Raw genomic sequence first — 13,962 nt, 5'->3', positions numbered from 1 at the left:
GTAAGACACAGAATTTATAGCAAAAGTTTACAGTGTGATGTAACTGAAATTATACATTAAAAAATACCTTGAATGTTTGTTGAGTCTTTCATCTGTAAGAATGATCATGATAGTTTCACTTCTTTCATATGCAAATCACAAAACTTTTTTTAAAAAGTTACATTCTCAGATTAACCGTAACAATTGGTGACAGCCAGATAATATGTTGAAGATGTTAGCCCCCTGTGTTCCCTGTCTGTGCCATAATGTTTAGACTGATTCTAATCCAAAAAGTGAGTTTACAGAGTCTTACATGAATTCATGCAGTACAATGTAAGCACTTCCAATTAAACCTGTTGGACTATAACCTGCTGTTGGGTGTACAAAGTTAAAAATCACACCAGTCCAACACCAGCATCTCCAAATCACTGAGTTTTGTGCTACTGCAGAGAACATGTAGCTTCCGCTGGAGAGAACAGCAGAACACATCCTGCTTCTTGTTCTCTGTGTTTGTGTTTGTAACTTATTTCCAGTTCACTCAGAAACAATCAGCTTCAACTCTTCCATTCCTGATCGTCTGCGCAATGCAGGAATCCACAGCCACACAAAAAAATACAATAGTTCACCATAGGTATCTAATTCAGTGTTGTGAAATTAAGCAGCCATTCTGGTCAACGCTTTTGCTTTACAAAAAACAGTTCTTTCTCCTTGCAGGCCACAAAATTTAAAGACATAAAAAGAAAAAAAGCACAGTTCTTACAAAATAAATTAGTTCACTTCACAACTAAAAGTCATTAACCACTAGTCTCGATGTTGGGAAAGGTCATAGAAGACATTTTTAATATCGCTATAAATGACCATCTGTAAGTCTGAAATGGTATACTAAAATAGCATAAATGAAACAAAATGAAGTGAAATAGATGATGTCCCCAAATGAAGTAGAATAAATCTAATCCAGTTGATCAAAGTGATTCATTGATAATGAGTTATCTATTATGTTAAAAATCTCACAATACCAGGTATAGTCAAACCAGTTTATTTGGAAGTACTAGCTTTCTGAGCACTGCTGCTTCATCAGGTAGCTGTGGAGCAGGATCATAAGAGACAGAGCTTATAGCAAAAGATCACAGTGTCATGCAACTGAAACGATACATTGAACAAACTTAGGTCGCTGTTAAATCTTTCATCTTTTTAGAATGGATTGCAGCTTTCAGTTCATTAATATATAAATCCCAGAACTTCTTTCAAGTCACATTCTCGAGTGACTTGAATGTAATTTAAAAGAAGTTCTGGGATTTACATATTAATGAACTGAAACCTGCATCCCATTCTAAAAAGATAAAAGACTGAACGGTGATCCACATTTGTTCAATATATTGTTTCAGTTGCTTGACACTGTGATCTTTTGCTATAAAGACTGTGTCTTATGATCATGCTCCACAGTTACCTGATGAAGGAGCAGCGCTCTGAAAGCTAGTACTTCCAAATAAACCTGTTGGACTATAAACTGTTGTTTTTTGATTTTTAACTTTATCCACCCCAGTCCAGCACTAGCACCTCCACATCTTATCTATAATGGACCATCAATTTTGATTTCTGAAATATTATTAATGCTTCTTGAAGAATTGTTGATGGTAATTAAGGTGAAGAATTAAATGGCAAGATGGATAACAAATTAACTACATGTTGTAAACGATGGGTGGTTTAAGTGCAGTTGACGAATTTTGATCACAGTGAGATGCTCCAATGATAAGAACCTGTTCTCTTCTATTAATTATATTCATTAACAATGTGCGGGGTGTAGGGAATCAAATTAACAAATTATTCAAAATCATGTGGTATCAGGAATTCAGGAATAAAATTGGAAATGCATCTAGGAAATGGGTATTTGAAAATAAATGTCAGGTGTGACAGTAGTAAGTGATATCCATTTTCTTCTTTTGTAATATGGAACACTTTAGGTTTGAACGTAAAAAGAAAAGAAGTTAGGCTAAATCTTTACAAATCACAGTTGTATCAGAGGGAATGCTGTGTATAATTCTGGGCAATATATTTTAAGAAAATAAAAGCAAAATGCTGTGGATGCTGAAAATCTGAAACACACACAGAAAATGACAGAGAAATTCAGCAGATCTGGCAGCACACGTGCCAATACAAGCTGAGTTAACGTTTTGAGTGAGTCACATCAGACTTGAAACATTAATCCAATGTTGCAGTTCCTTGTCAAAGATATTCACAGTATGGTTCAAACGTAAAAAAACAAACCCACTAGAAGACTTCTAACAAAAAAAGTATGCTTTGAAAAGGAATACTTTTTAATTTTTTTAAGCTGATTGCATATAGCAAGCAATTTGTGTTGACGCAAATGAGTTAGCTACAAGTAATAGGGACGCCATTCACAAAACTAAATATACATTTAAGCAAAGGTTATGAAGAAAGGAATTTTAAATTAAGATCAACTGACTGACCAGTTTTAGCTTGTTTCTGTAAATAATATCTTTATTGTCCTTCTGGTACTGCTCCATTTTTCTTTTGGTGTTCTCTACATCAATATTGTTGGTCAAATTATTCACTGTAAAAAAGAAATCATAATACACTGTAAGTTGAACTATTATCCAATATCACTTGTCCCCCAAATTGCAAATTTCAGATTCAGAATTAACTGTTTATATTTTTCAACTTGATAGACTGCAATACAAATTTACCATATTTCAATGACTACTCAAACTATAGCCATTGTTTTGATTACATGGTATGATATGTAATTTTTCTTAAATTGTATTCATGCCTTAAGTTTGATAAGTAAGAAAAGTTACATTAGTGCTCTTCAAATTATATCATCCGGGGTTACAGTCACACTTGCATGTTACTGCAATTTGTATGCCATACTTTAAATTGCAATATTAAACTTGAAACTTCACCCAATGTCAATTGAACCCTTATCTCCTCAATAACCATCTTATTTCCTTGCATAATACAATTTTCTAAAGCTTTCAGCATTCATTTATGTATAAGGCAACAATTTCAGGAAACAAGATAAATCACCAAAAATCAAATTGAAATGATGCCACATTTCCAACCAAGTTCTCCATAAAAGTTAGAGAATAATGTGGCTTAATGCATACATTAAAATAAACTATTCAAGAGGGGGTTTTAAATTCATAAACTGAGTTCTGAGTCACAAGAAGCATCATACAGAATTATATTCCATGGTTTTCAATACTTCATAGGACCAAGGTACATTAGACGACTTGGCAAGCCCATGGAATTGGGGTAAGATATTCATATGGATGGAGAATTGGCTAGCTAACAGAAGACAGTCAGAATAAGTGGGATTCGGGAGTCCTTGCCCGTGAATCACAAAAAGCTAGCATTCAAGTATAGCAGATAATCAAGAAGGCAAATGCAATGCTGGCCTTTATTTTAAAGGGAATGGAGTATAAAAGAAGGATTTTTTGCTAAAACTGTACAAGACACTAGTCAGCTTACAGCTGATATACTGAACACTTCTGGTTGCATAAGATAAGACTCTTACCTTATGTGGTAACACTCTTATCTAATGAAAGATATACCTGTATTGGATTGAATCAACAGAAGGTTCACTAGACTGATATCAGGTATGGATTGACTGTAACTTATGCTGGGCTGCAATCATTGAAATGTCAACCTTATTGCAATGTACATGACAACCTCGATTATCCGAACAAAACTGGCGGGGAGTTTTTGTGCAGATAATCGAATATTCAGATAATACAGCTTACCCAAGCATCAGGATCTTGAGATCTTGTTCAGATAATCGAAGTTCAGATAAATCGAGGTTGCCCTGTACTTGACAGGCTAGATGTGGAAAGATTGGTTTCACATTGTGGGATAGTCTAGGACCAGAGGGCTTAATCTCAGAATAAGAGGTCACATATTTAAGGCACAGATGAAAAGGAATTTCTTCTCTCAGATGGTTGTGAATCTGTGGAATTCTATACCAGAGGGTTGTTCAGACCGGAACGTTAAATGTATTCAAAGCTAAGACAGTTAGATTTTTTATCAGTTTGGAAATCAAGTATTAGGGCGAAACAGCAGTAAAGCAGAGTTGAGTATTATTACATTAGCCATGATCTCATTGAATGGTGGAGCATTACTTACTTCTGCTCCTATGTCTTATTGTCTTACATTTTAAGGCTGTTTCCATGGCATAAAATAGACTAATCCATAGAAAACAAACAGAATACAGTCAAATAAATATTTGAACTATAGGTGCTTTTTCTTTGAACCCCTAAAAAAAAGTGCCTTAGTTCAATTAGCAATTACATTTTGTTTCACTGTTACTGAAGCACATATTTTGCTTCCTTTGAGGCATTGGATATTAACATTTCTATTCACATACAGTCAAGTAATTTTGCTGAGAACTCACACTGCTATGGAACAAAGTGATGGTCAATTTACTTGGGAGCCAGCCAAAATCTACATTGTAAGAAAGAGTCAAGTGGGTGACTCCATAAGATCAACGCAGGTGGATTTCTTCTAGAACCACATTATCTTTAGCCACATGACAGTGTGTCAAAATACCTTAAACAATCAAAACCACATCTGGCAGACTGCATTTTAGCTTGTCAATCTACAGTTTTGGTATACGAAACTCTGTCTAAAACACACAGCTGAAACCTTACATTTGGCTACAAGTCATAGAAGTCCAACAGTGAAATGGCTAAATAACTGACAAAAAAAATCAAAAGAACTGTGAATGCTGGAAATCTGAAATGAAAACAGAAATTTCTGGAAAATCTCAGCAGTTCTAGCAGCATCTGTGGAAACAAAGTAGAGTTAATGTTTTGGGTCCACTGACCCTTCTTCAGAACTGAAATTGAATTGGAGATTTCTCTCCAGAGATGCTACCAGGCCTGCTGAGATTTTCCAGCAATTTCAGTTTTTGTCGGCTAAATAACTGGAATGGTAATCTATGGAATCTCAGTTGAATCTGCAGTGTACCAGTTCGAGAATTTGCATTAAGAAATTTTAAAAATACAAGTCTGGAAATGATAAGTTGGTGTGTGCTACTACGGTAAAGCTATTTAGTGTTTTAAAGATCCAAATCATTCGCAAGTTACTTTTGGGAATCAAATCTCCTATCGCTATCTGAGTTGACCTTTATATTACTTCAGTCATAAACCACTATTAATGATTGTCTGATGTGGTTTAGTAAATCACCCCAGTGTGTCTAACCAAAATACAGCAAGCTTCAAGCAGGTGGCCCACCACTATTTTCTCATGACAACTAAGTTTAGGGAATAAATCCAGTCTTGGCAGTGATTTTCCCTTCCAAGAATGAGTTTGAAAAGTATTCACTCTTCGACATGGCATTTGGGCAAATACCATAACATTTAGAGAACATCCCATTATCTTCAACACGTTTTCAGCACGTTTTCCCATCAGAAAGACATATTTCACATCCTTCCCACTATACCATCTGAATCCAATACTGAAAATGTGTTGCTGGTTAAAGCGCAGCAGGTCAGGCAGCATCCAAGGAATAGGAAATTCAACGTTTCGGGCTAAAGAGAAGGGCTTTAGCCCGAAACGTCGAATTTCCTGTTCCTTGGATGCTGCCTGACCTGCTGCGCTTTAACCAGCAACACATTTTCAGCTCTGATCTCCAGCATCTGCAGACCTCACTCTTTACATCTGAATCCAATATCTTACTGATAAAAACAAAACATAAGTGGACTAGGCATTGAGATCAAAAAAACCAGGCATCTTCCCACAAAGCAAATTTCTATTTCAACTGGTATTTTGAGTAAAACAGTTGGGATAATAAAGAAGAAATAGGGCAAGCTGCTTATACTGCATTCATCAACACAAGTTCATGTATTTAAAAATGTTAAATATTTCAGTAAATTCCACAAAAACTGAATTGATGAGATTCCAATTTTAAAAATGACAATGTATCAGTTTAATTTGGGCAACATAATCCAATTATATTTGTCTCTGATTAATTGTTAGAAGTATCATGTTGGACTATTTCCAGGAATTATTAAGCCCGGTCTTTGGATACACATGTATTGCTGAATTGATTAAATATTTGTGTCTTGCTTCATAGACTTTCTTCATATTTCAGACTTACCAATATCTTCAACCTCTTCAAGAAAATCATTATATTCTTTCAAAGTACAAAAGTCGTCTTCTCTTTTGTTGTATCTTTATATCCAAAAGAAACATAAAGAGGGTTATGATCAGATTAAACATGCAAATTATTTTTGATTGTAAGCATTATAAACGACTTTATACCAATTAAATCAAAATAACTGAATTTTACACATTGTGTAAAATTAACTTATTTCGGGATATAATTTGTGCACTGCAACTGAACGAGAGTGCCCCTCATCAAAATTAATGAATAATTATTCAAGTACCAGGTTTACCAAAGGGTTTTCTTTACACACCAACATGACTGGTACTGATGTATGCTAGACAGCTGGACTCAAGAAGGTACCTGCTTTGACTTTAAGGAATCCCACACTGATGGAGCATTCTGAAAACAGTTGATCAACATTGTGACAAAGTTGAAAATCACACAACACGAACAGGTTTATTTGAAAGTACAAGCCTTCGGAGCACTGCTCCTTCATCAGGTAATTAATGGGGCAAAATCATAGGACAGAGAATTTACAGTAAAAGATCTAAGTATCATACAACTGATGAGATGTATTGAACAAACCTAGGTTGCTGTGAAAATTTTAATACAGTGGGCATGCAGGTTTTGATTAATTAATACGTAAATCCAGAGTTTTTTTTCCAAGTCACAGCTCTGAGGTAACTTAAGGTTTTATCAGTATGAGAAAAAGGTGATATCTCAGCTCAGACACAATGCATTAAAAGTGTGAGGTTAGAGTCTGTCTGTATCCCAACCTTGAGTGAGACAGGCTGTATTTCAAAGTAGGAATTTATAAAACGTCAGATGGACTGACTGCCTACAGTTTGTTTGCTTGTTGACCAAAATAGAATGTATTTGCAAATACAAATTCACCTCATAGGACTTATATGTATGTGTGCATGCATGTCTGTGTGGAGGAGAGGGAAAGAGAGAGAGAGAGACAGAGAGACTGGGGGGGGGGGGAATGGGGCAGAGAGTGAAGTGGGGGGGAGAGAGAGAGTGAGAGAGAGCACACGAGAGCAAGAAAGTGCGAGAGAGAGTAGTGTTTAGTATAGTGAGGTCACCTGCGGTACGACATGAACCCAAGATCCTGGTTGAGGCCATTCTAATGGGTATCAAACTTGACTATCAACTTCTGCTCTGCGTTGTTACTTGTCCTCCAAGGCAGACTTCAGGACACATGTCTGAGGCCGAATGTCCTTGACTGTTGAAGTGTTCCCCACTGGGAGAGAACATCTCTGTCTGGCTATTGTTGTGCGGTGTCCTGCCATCATGCCTCAGGGCAGCCTTGCCTGTAGCGTATGAGATAGACAATGTTGGCCAAGTCAGATGAGTACCTGTCTCACACGTGGTGAGTGGTGTCCCCACGTGTAATGGCAGTATCAATGTCAACACTCTGACACATCTTGCAGTGGTTGCCATGGCAGGATTGTATAGTGTTGTGGTCAATGTTGTCCTAAAGGATGGCCAGTTTGCTGCAAACAATGGCCTGTCTAAGATTTGGTGGTTTAAAGACAAGAAGAGGAGGCATAGAGAAGATCTTGGAAGGTGATCATCCTCATTGATAATGTTCTTTGCAGCCTACAATGCATGGCGTAGTTTCTCCGCTCCCAAAAAGTACTGGATGACAAAGGGTACCCTAACAGTCATATCCTGTGCCTATCTCCTGAGGAGTTCATTACAGTTTCTCACTATGGCATGTTGGAACTGGTGAGTCGAGCATCATATCCCATTCTTATGACAGTGTCCATCGCGTTCCCCCTCATTTGAACAGATCCTGTATATGCGTAGGGTTTGTCCGTAGGGGATGACTGTTTTAATATGTTGAAGGGGAGAGCTAGAGAAGCGCAGTATCGTGAGGTTATCTGTGGACTTGTGGTAGACAGAGGTAATGAGGTGCCCGTTCTTGATGAAGATGCGTGTGTCCAAGCATGAGACTGATTCCAAAGAGTAGTCCATGGTAAGTCTGATGGTTTGATGAAACTTGTTAATGTCACTGTGTAATTGTTTCAGTGCCTCCTTGCCATGGGTCCAGAGGAAGAAAGTGTCAATGTATTTGGTGTATAGTGTTGGTCTGAGGTCCTATGCTGCAAAGAAGTGTTGTTCCAATTAGTGCATGAAAATGTTGGCATATTAGGGTGCAAATTTGGTCCCCATGGCTTTTTTGTGCATTTGGATGAAGAACTGGTTGTCAAAGGTGAAGACGTTGTGGTCAAGGATGAAGTGAATGAGTTGAAGGATGGTGCCTGGAGATTGGCAGTTGTTGGTATTGAGTGCTGGGTCTGCTGCAGTGATCTCATTGTCATAGGGGATGCTGGTATAGAGTGCCGAAACATCTTTTGTAATGAGGAATGTTGCAAGTATGTGAGGCAAATAAATAAGTGCCACCACAGTCAACTTTTAAGGATGTATTTAAAATGAACGTTAGTTCTAGTATGAAATGATTTCTAATTTACATTGACACTAAGTTTATCTGCTCCAAATCGAGAAATACAAGATTTTCAAGATTCTTAAATCTGAATGTAGGTTTGCTCGTTAAGGTCCATTTCCAGACGTTTCATTGCCTACTAGGTAACATCTTCAGTGGGTCTCAGGCGAAGCAGTGTACATGATTCCTGTATATGTTTGCGTTTCTTTAAGTTGGTGACGTTATTTCCTGTGGTGATGTCATTTCCTGTTCTTTTTCTCAGGGGGTGGTAACTGGGGTCTAACTCAATGTATTTGCTGATAGAGTTCAGGTTGGAATGCCATGCTTTGAGGAATTCCTGTGTGTGTCTCTGTTTGGCTCGTCCTAAGATGAATGTGTTGTCCAGTCGAAGTGGTGTCCTTCCTTATCTGTATGTATGGATACTAGTGAGAGAGGGTCATGTTGTTTTGTGGCTAGTTGATGTTCATGTATCCTGGTGGCTAGTTTTTTGCCTGTTTGTCCAATGTTGTTGACCTCAACCTGAGCTACAAATCTTCTCAAAATTCTTAAATATCTTCACCTGGTTGCCCAAATTTATACTGCATTCACACCATAACCAAAATCAAGACACACTGCAATTTTTCTTAACTGCAATGTTACAGTTGTAGCATCAACATATCCTAAACCAGATTAACATAAGCATTGCGACAGTCAACACTTCCTGGCCTTCAGTTTTGAAACTGTGAAAGAATTCAAAGATTCCATAAGGTCAATATGAGTGAAGATAGCCCTATAACCCAACAGTTGAATTCTCGTTTGAAGATAAATTCTAGTCAAGTATCGATAACTATAGGTCAAATCCACAACAAACCAGTTTCAAAACTGAAAGATTTTTTTATATAAAAAAAAATCTCTTGCATGTTGTGCTCCCAAAACCGGACATCTTCAAAACTAGTTTATCTGTAGCCTACTAAAGACAAAGCATGGAGAAACTGAAATATTCCACTTTATATTCTACACTGAATTCAATTAGCTTTATTGTCAAATGAGTACAATGAAAAGTTGAATGCCGCTACTTGCAGCGCCATCTTAGTTACAAAGGTACCTAGGTACAGAATAGAGAAATGAAAAGAGAAAAAGTTACATTACAGCTATATATTGCATAACTGTAGGTCTGATAAACAAGAAGCAGTTAAAAAGACAATGTAAATACTTCACAATATAATGCACTACCCTTGAAAACCAACCTTTTACAGCCAGTGATAGGAAAGGATATAGATGTTGCAACACATAGTCATCCATTTCAATTGCATGTGTAATTTTGTAGGTGGAAGATGCTACTGTATTTAATTTGGCTTGGTTAACTATTAAGGTTAAATTTTAAGTTCTACTCTTCAAATGGAAACATTCTTCCCACTGATGTTAAAAGACTCTTTAATTTTTAACAAACCTACTTACCTGCATGTTTAATTCTTGGAATACATGCAACCATTCTTACTCAGTATTAAGAGATACATATTTCCTTTATGCCCAAAATGCCCAATGTGAACAGGAGGGATATAAGAATAGAAAAGGGATCAACTATTTGGACCATTAAACCTGCTCCAGCATTCAATGCAATTATGGGTGACCTGGAATTTCAACTCCACTTTCTCACATGCTCCCCATATCCCAGGGTTAGATTCACCAGGAAATCAAAAATGTGTTTTATCTCTTAAGTTTAACCAATGATACAGCATCCAAACTCTCTAAAGATTTCCAGAAATCAAAACCATGTGGGAAGTCATTTCTCCTCACTGTAATTCTAAAGAATTAGCCTCTTACACAGAGACTATATCTGTATGTTTGATTCCCTGACAGAAATAATCTCTCAGCATCTACCTTTTCAACCCCCTTACATATTATAGTCAGATGAAGTGCGGTGAAAGTGACAGCCCTTGATTTCAAGGTTGCATTCGACTGAGTGTGGCATCAAGGAGCCCTAGCAAAACTGGAATCAATGGGTAGCAGAGAGCAAACCCTCCACTGGTTGGAGTCATACCTGATACATAGGAAGATGGTTGTGATTGTTGAAAGTCAGTCACCTCAGCTCCAAGATATTTCTGCATGAGTTCCTCAGGGTAGTAACCTAGATCCAACCATCTAGAGCTGCATCATCAATGACCTTACCTCCAACATAAGATCAGAAAATGGGAATGTTCACCAATGATTGCATAATGTTCAGCACTGCTCACATCTCCTCAGGTAGTGAAGAAGTCTATGTTCCAATGCAACAAGATCTGGATATTATCCAGGCTTGGGCTGACTAGTGGCAAGTAACATTCATGCCACACATTTGCCAGGTAATGACAATTACCAATAAGAGACAATCTAACTACTGCTCCTTGACATTCAATGGTGTTTTCATCATCGAATCCCCTACCATTAGCATTCTGGGCATTGCCATTTACCAGAAACTCAACTGGATTCGCCACATAAACACAGTGGCTGCAAAAGTAAGACAGAGGCTAGGAATACTGCAGTGAATAACTCCTCTCCTGACCCCCCCAAATCCTGTCCACCATCCTACAAGGTGCAAGTTAGGAGTGTGATGGAATACACCCCACTTGCGTGGATGGGTGCAACTCCAGCAGTCCTCAAGAAGCTTGACACCATCCAGGACAAAGCAGCACACTCGATTGGCACTACGTCCACAAACATCCACTCTCTCCACCATCAATGCTCAGTTGCAGCAATGTGTGCTTTCTACAAGATGTATTGCAAAAATTCACCAAAGGTCCTCAGACAGCACCTTCCAAATCCATGACCACTTCCATCTACAGGGACAAAGGTAGCAGGTGCACGGGAACACCACCACCTTTGAGTTTCCCTCCAAGCCATTCACCATGCTGACTTGAAAATATATCACAGTTCCTTCAGTCTCTGGGTCAAAATCCTGGAATTCCCTCCCTAATGGCGTTGTGGGTCAACCCACAGCAGCTGGACTACAACAGTTCAAGAAGGCAGTTCACCACCACCTTCTCACAGGCAACTAGCAATGGACAATAAATGCTGGCCAGTCAGTGACTCTATATTCCACAAACATAAATAAAAATTTACTCAACCTCTCATCATAGGACGACTTCCTCATCCAGGGACCAAGTCAGTGAACATTTGCTGTGCCACCGCCAATGCAAGTATATTGTTCCTTAAATATGAAGACCAAACACAGTATTCCAGATGCAGTCTCAGCAAAGCTCTGTAGCAAGATTTCTTTTTCCTGTATTGAATCAAGTTTTGATCTGTCTACCTATACCTGCCATTGAGGGAGTGCAACAGAAGATCACTAGATCTATACCTGTGATAGTACAACTGTTCTATGAGGAGAGGTTGGTTTAAATGGGTTGGTATTCACTAAAGTCACAAAGTGTGGCACTGGTAAAGCACAGCAGGTCAGGCAGCCTCTGAAGAACAGGAGAGTTGACTTTTCGGTCATAAGCCCTTGATCAGGAATGTGTGTGTGGGGGGAGGTGGTTTGGGGGCCTAAGGGAACTGAGAGATAAATAGGAGGGGAGTGGGGTTGTGGGGAAGGTAGCTTGGAAGGCAATAGGTAGATGAAAGTGGGAGGTGATGGTAATAGGTCAGAGCAGAGGGTGGAGCGGATAAGTGGGAAGCAAGATGGACAGTTAGGGCAGTACTAAGTTGGAGGCTTTGATTTGGGATAAGGTGAGGGGAGGGAAGATGAGGAAACAGTGAAATCTACATTCATGCAGTGTGTTTGGAAGGTCCTTATGCTTGAGATGAGGTATTCTTCCTCCAGACCTAGGCTGGCTAGGATTTGGTTGTAAAGGCGGCCCAGGACTCGCATGCCCTTGACAGAGTGGGAAGAGGAGTTCAAATGTTCAACCACAGGGTGGTGGGGCTGTTTGGTGCATGTGTTCCAGAGATGTTTGAATGAAGAGGAGTTTGAGCAGTGACCTTAAAAGAGATTTGCAAAATCATGAGGAGCATTGATAAGGAGGATAGCAAGGGTCTTTTCTCGAGAATGGGGGAGTTCAAAAGTAAGGGGCATATTTTTAAGGTGATGGAAAAAGTTTTAAAAAGGACATGAGGCAACTATTTTTATATAGACAGTGGCTCATGCGTGGAATGAAGTACCAAAGGAAGTGGTGAATGCAGGTATAGTTATGACACTTAAAAAGTATTTGCATAAGTACATGAGTAGGAACTGTTTGGAGGGATGTGGATCATAAACAGACAAGTGGGACTTGTTTAGTTTGGACACATAGTCAGCGTGGACTGGTGACCGAAGGGTCTGTTTCCATGCTGTATGACTCTATTTACTTAACCTAGATATATCTATTTACAGTTTGTATGCTCTCCGCAGCTATCTTTCTGCCTAGCTTTCTACCATCAGCAAATTTAGGTACATTACTCTCTGTTTCTTCAAGCAAGTCATTAATAGCTTGCAAAAAGCCAAGACTCCAGCACTGATTCATACAGCACTAAATTAGTCACAACCAGCCAACTTGAAATGACTCTTATATGTTCACTGTCTGTTTCCCATCCAATAGTCAAGCCTCTATCCATTTTAATAGATTACCTCCACCTAAATGAGCCCTTCTCTTGCTGAAGAAATTTTTGTGTGACTCTATTTAAATGTTGTTTGAAAATCCAAGAATACCACATTGCTAAAGGTGGCCCTTTATTTACCCTACTAGTTACAATCCCTGTTGTAAAACATTTTTATTTGTAAACAAAAATTGCTTTCATGGAACTTTATTAAAGGCTCTTAAAAGCCCGTAAAGACTGTATTCCCAGCACTACCCAGGTCTGTACTTCCTTTCATCCTTAAACAAAATTTCAGGAAAAACTTTTTTGCACCAGAGAGCAGCAGGAGCTGAGCGGAAGTGAAGGCAGAGCGCAAAGCCGGTCGGGAGAGTAAGTGATTGTTATTTGAGTGGATGTGTTCTAGGCCCCAGGTCCCACAAAGTAGGGCCTCCCTCCCTCCTCCTCTAACCCAAATTAAAAGTCCACAGACTTGCCCCAAAAAGAGGGTCCAAGGAAGCTCCTGTGGTTTGACGAGTGAGCCTTTAGTTCAGGAATCTTTGACAAGGAGGTTGAGTGAAGTAATTACGCCACAGTTGAAGAGGGTGAAGAGATGACTGCCAAGCTAGTTCAGTGTGCTACGTGCTTGATGTGGGAGGTCAACGACTCTGGTCTGGCTCGTGTAAGTGTGGAAAGTGTGTGCACGTTCAGCTACTGACTGAGCATAATGCAGCACTAATGAAAGAACTCGAGGACCTTAGGCTCATCCGAGAGAACGAGACCTTTCCAGACAAGACCTTCAGCAAGGTTATTACACCAATCGTACCAGAAGAGAGCAGACGATGAGGAAGGCAGAGAGGAGACAGGTGCAAGAGACCCTGGGGGAAGTACCTGTCAGGAACAA

At 38.9% G+C, this 13,962-nt stretch overlaps 1 protein-coding gene across 2 annotated transcripts in view; it reads right to left on the bottom strand.

The window, feature by feature from the left end:
• Positions 1-13,962, bottom strand: part of mnat1 (MNAT1 component of CDK activating kinase) — a 175,055-nt gene that overhangs the window by 136,081 nt on the left and 25,012 nt on the right. For both annotated transcript variants that reach the window (XM_060828526.1, XM_060828527.1), the window contains exons 3-4: positions 6,095-6,168; positions 2,448-2,551 (exon numbers count right to left, since the gene is read on the bottom strand). In XM_060828526.1, coding sequence (XP_060684509.1) covers positions 2,448-2,551; positions 6,095-6,168 — 178 coding nt within the window. The remainder of the gene's footprint in view (positions 1-2,447; positions 2,552-6,094; positions 6,169-13,962) is intronic.

Source organism: Hemiscyllium ocellatum, chromosome 8 (genome assembly GCF_020745735.1).
Source record: "Hemiscyllium ocellatum isolate sHemOce1 chromosome 8, sHemOce1.pat.X.cur, whole genome shotgun sequence".
Lineage (NCBI taxonomy): Eukaryota > Metazoa > Chordata > Chondrichthyes > Orectolobiformes > Hemiscylliidae > Hemiscyllium > Hemiscyllium ocellatum.
Note: the sequence above shows the minus strand (reverse complement) of the source record. Positions and strands in the feature narration are given on the sequence as shown.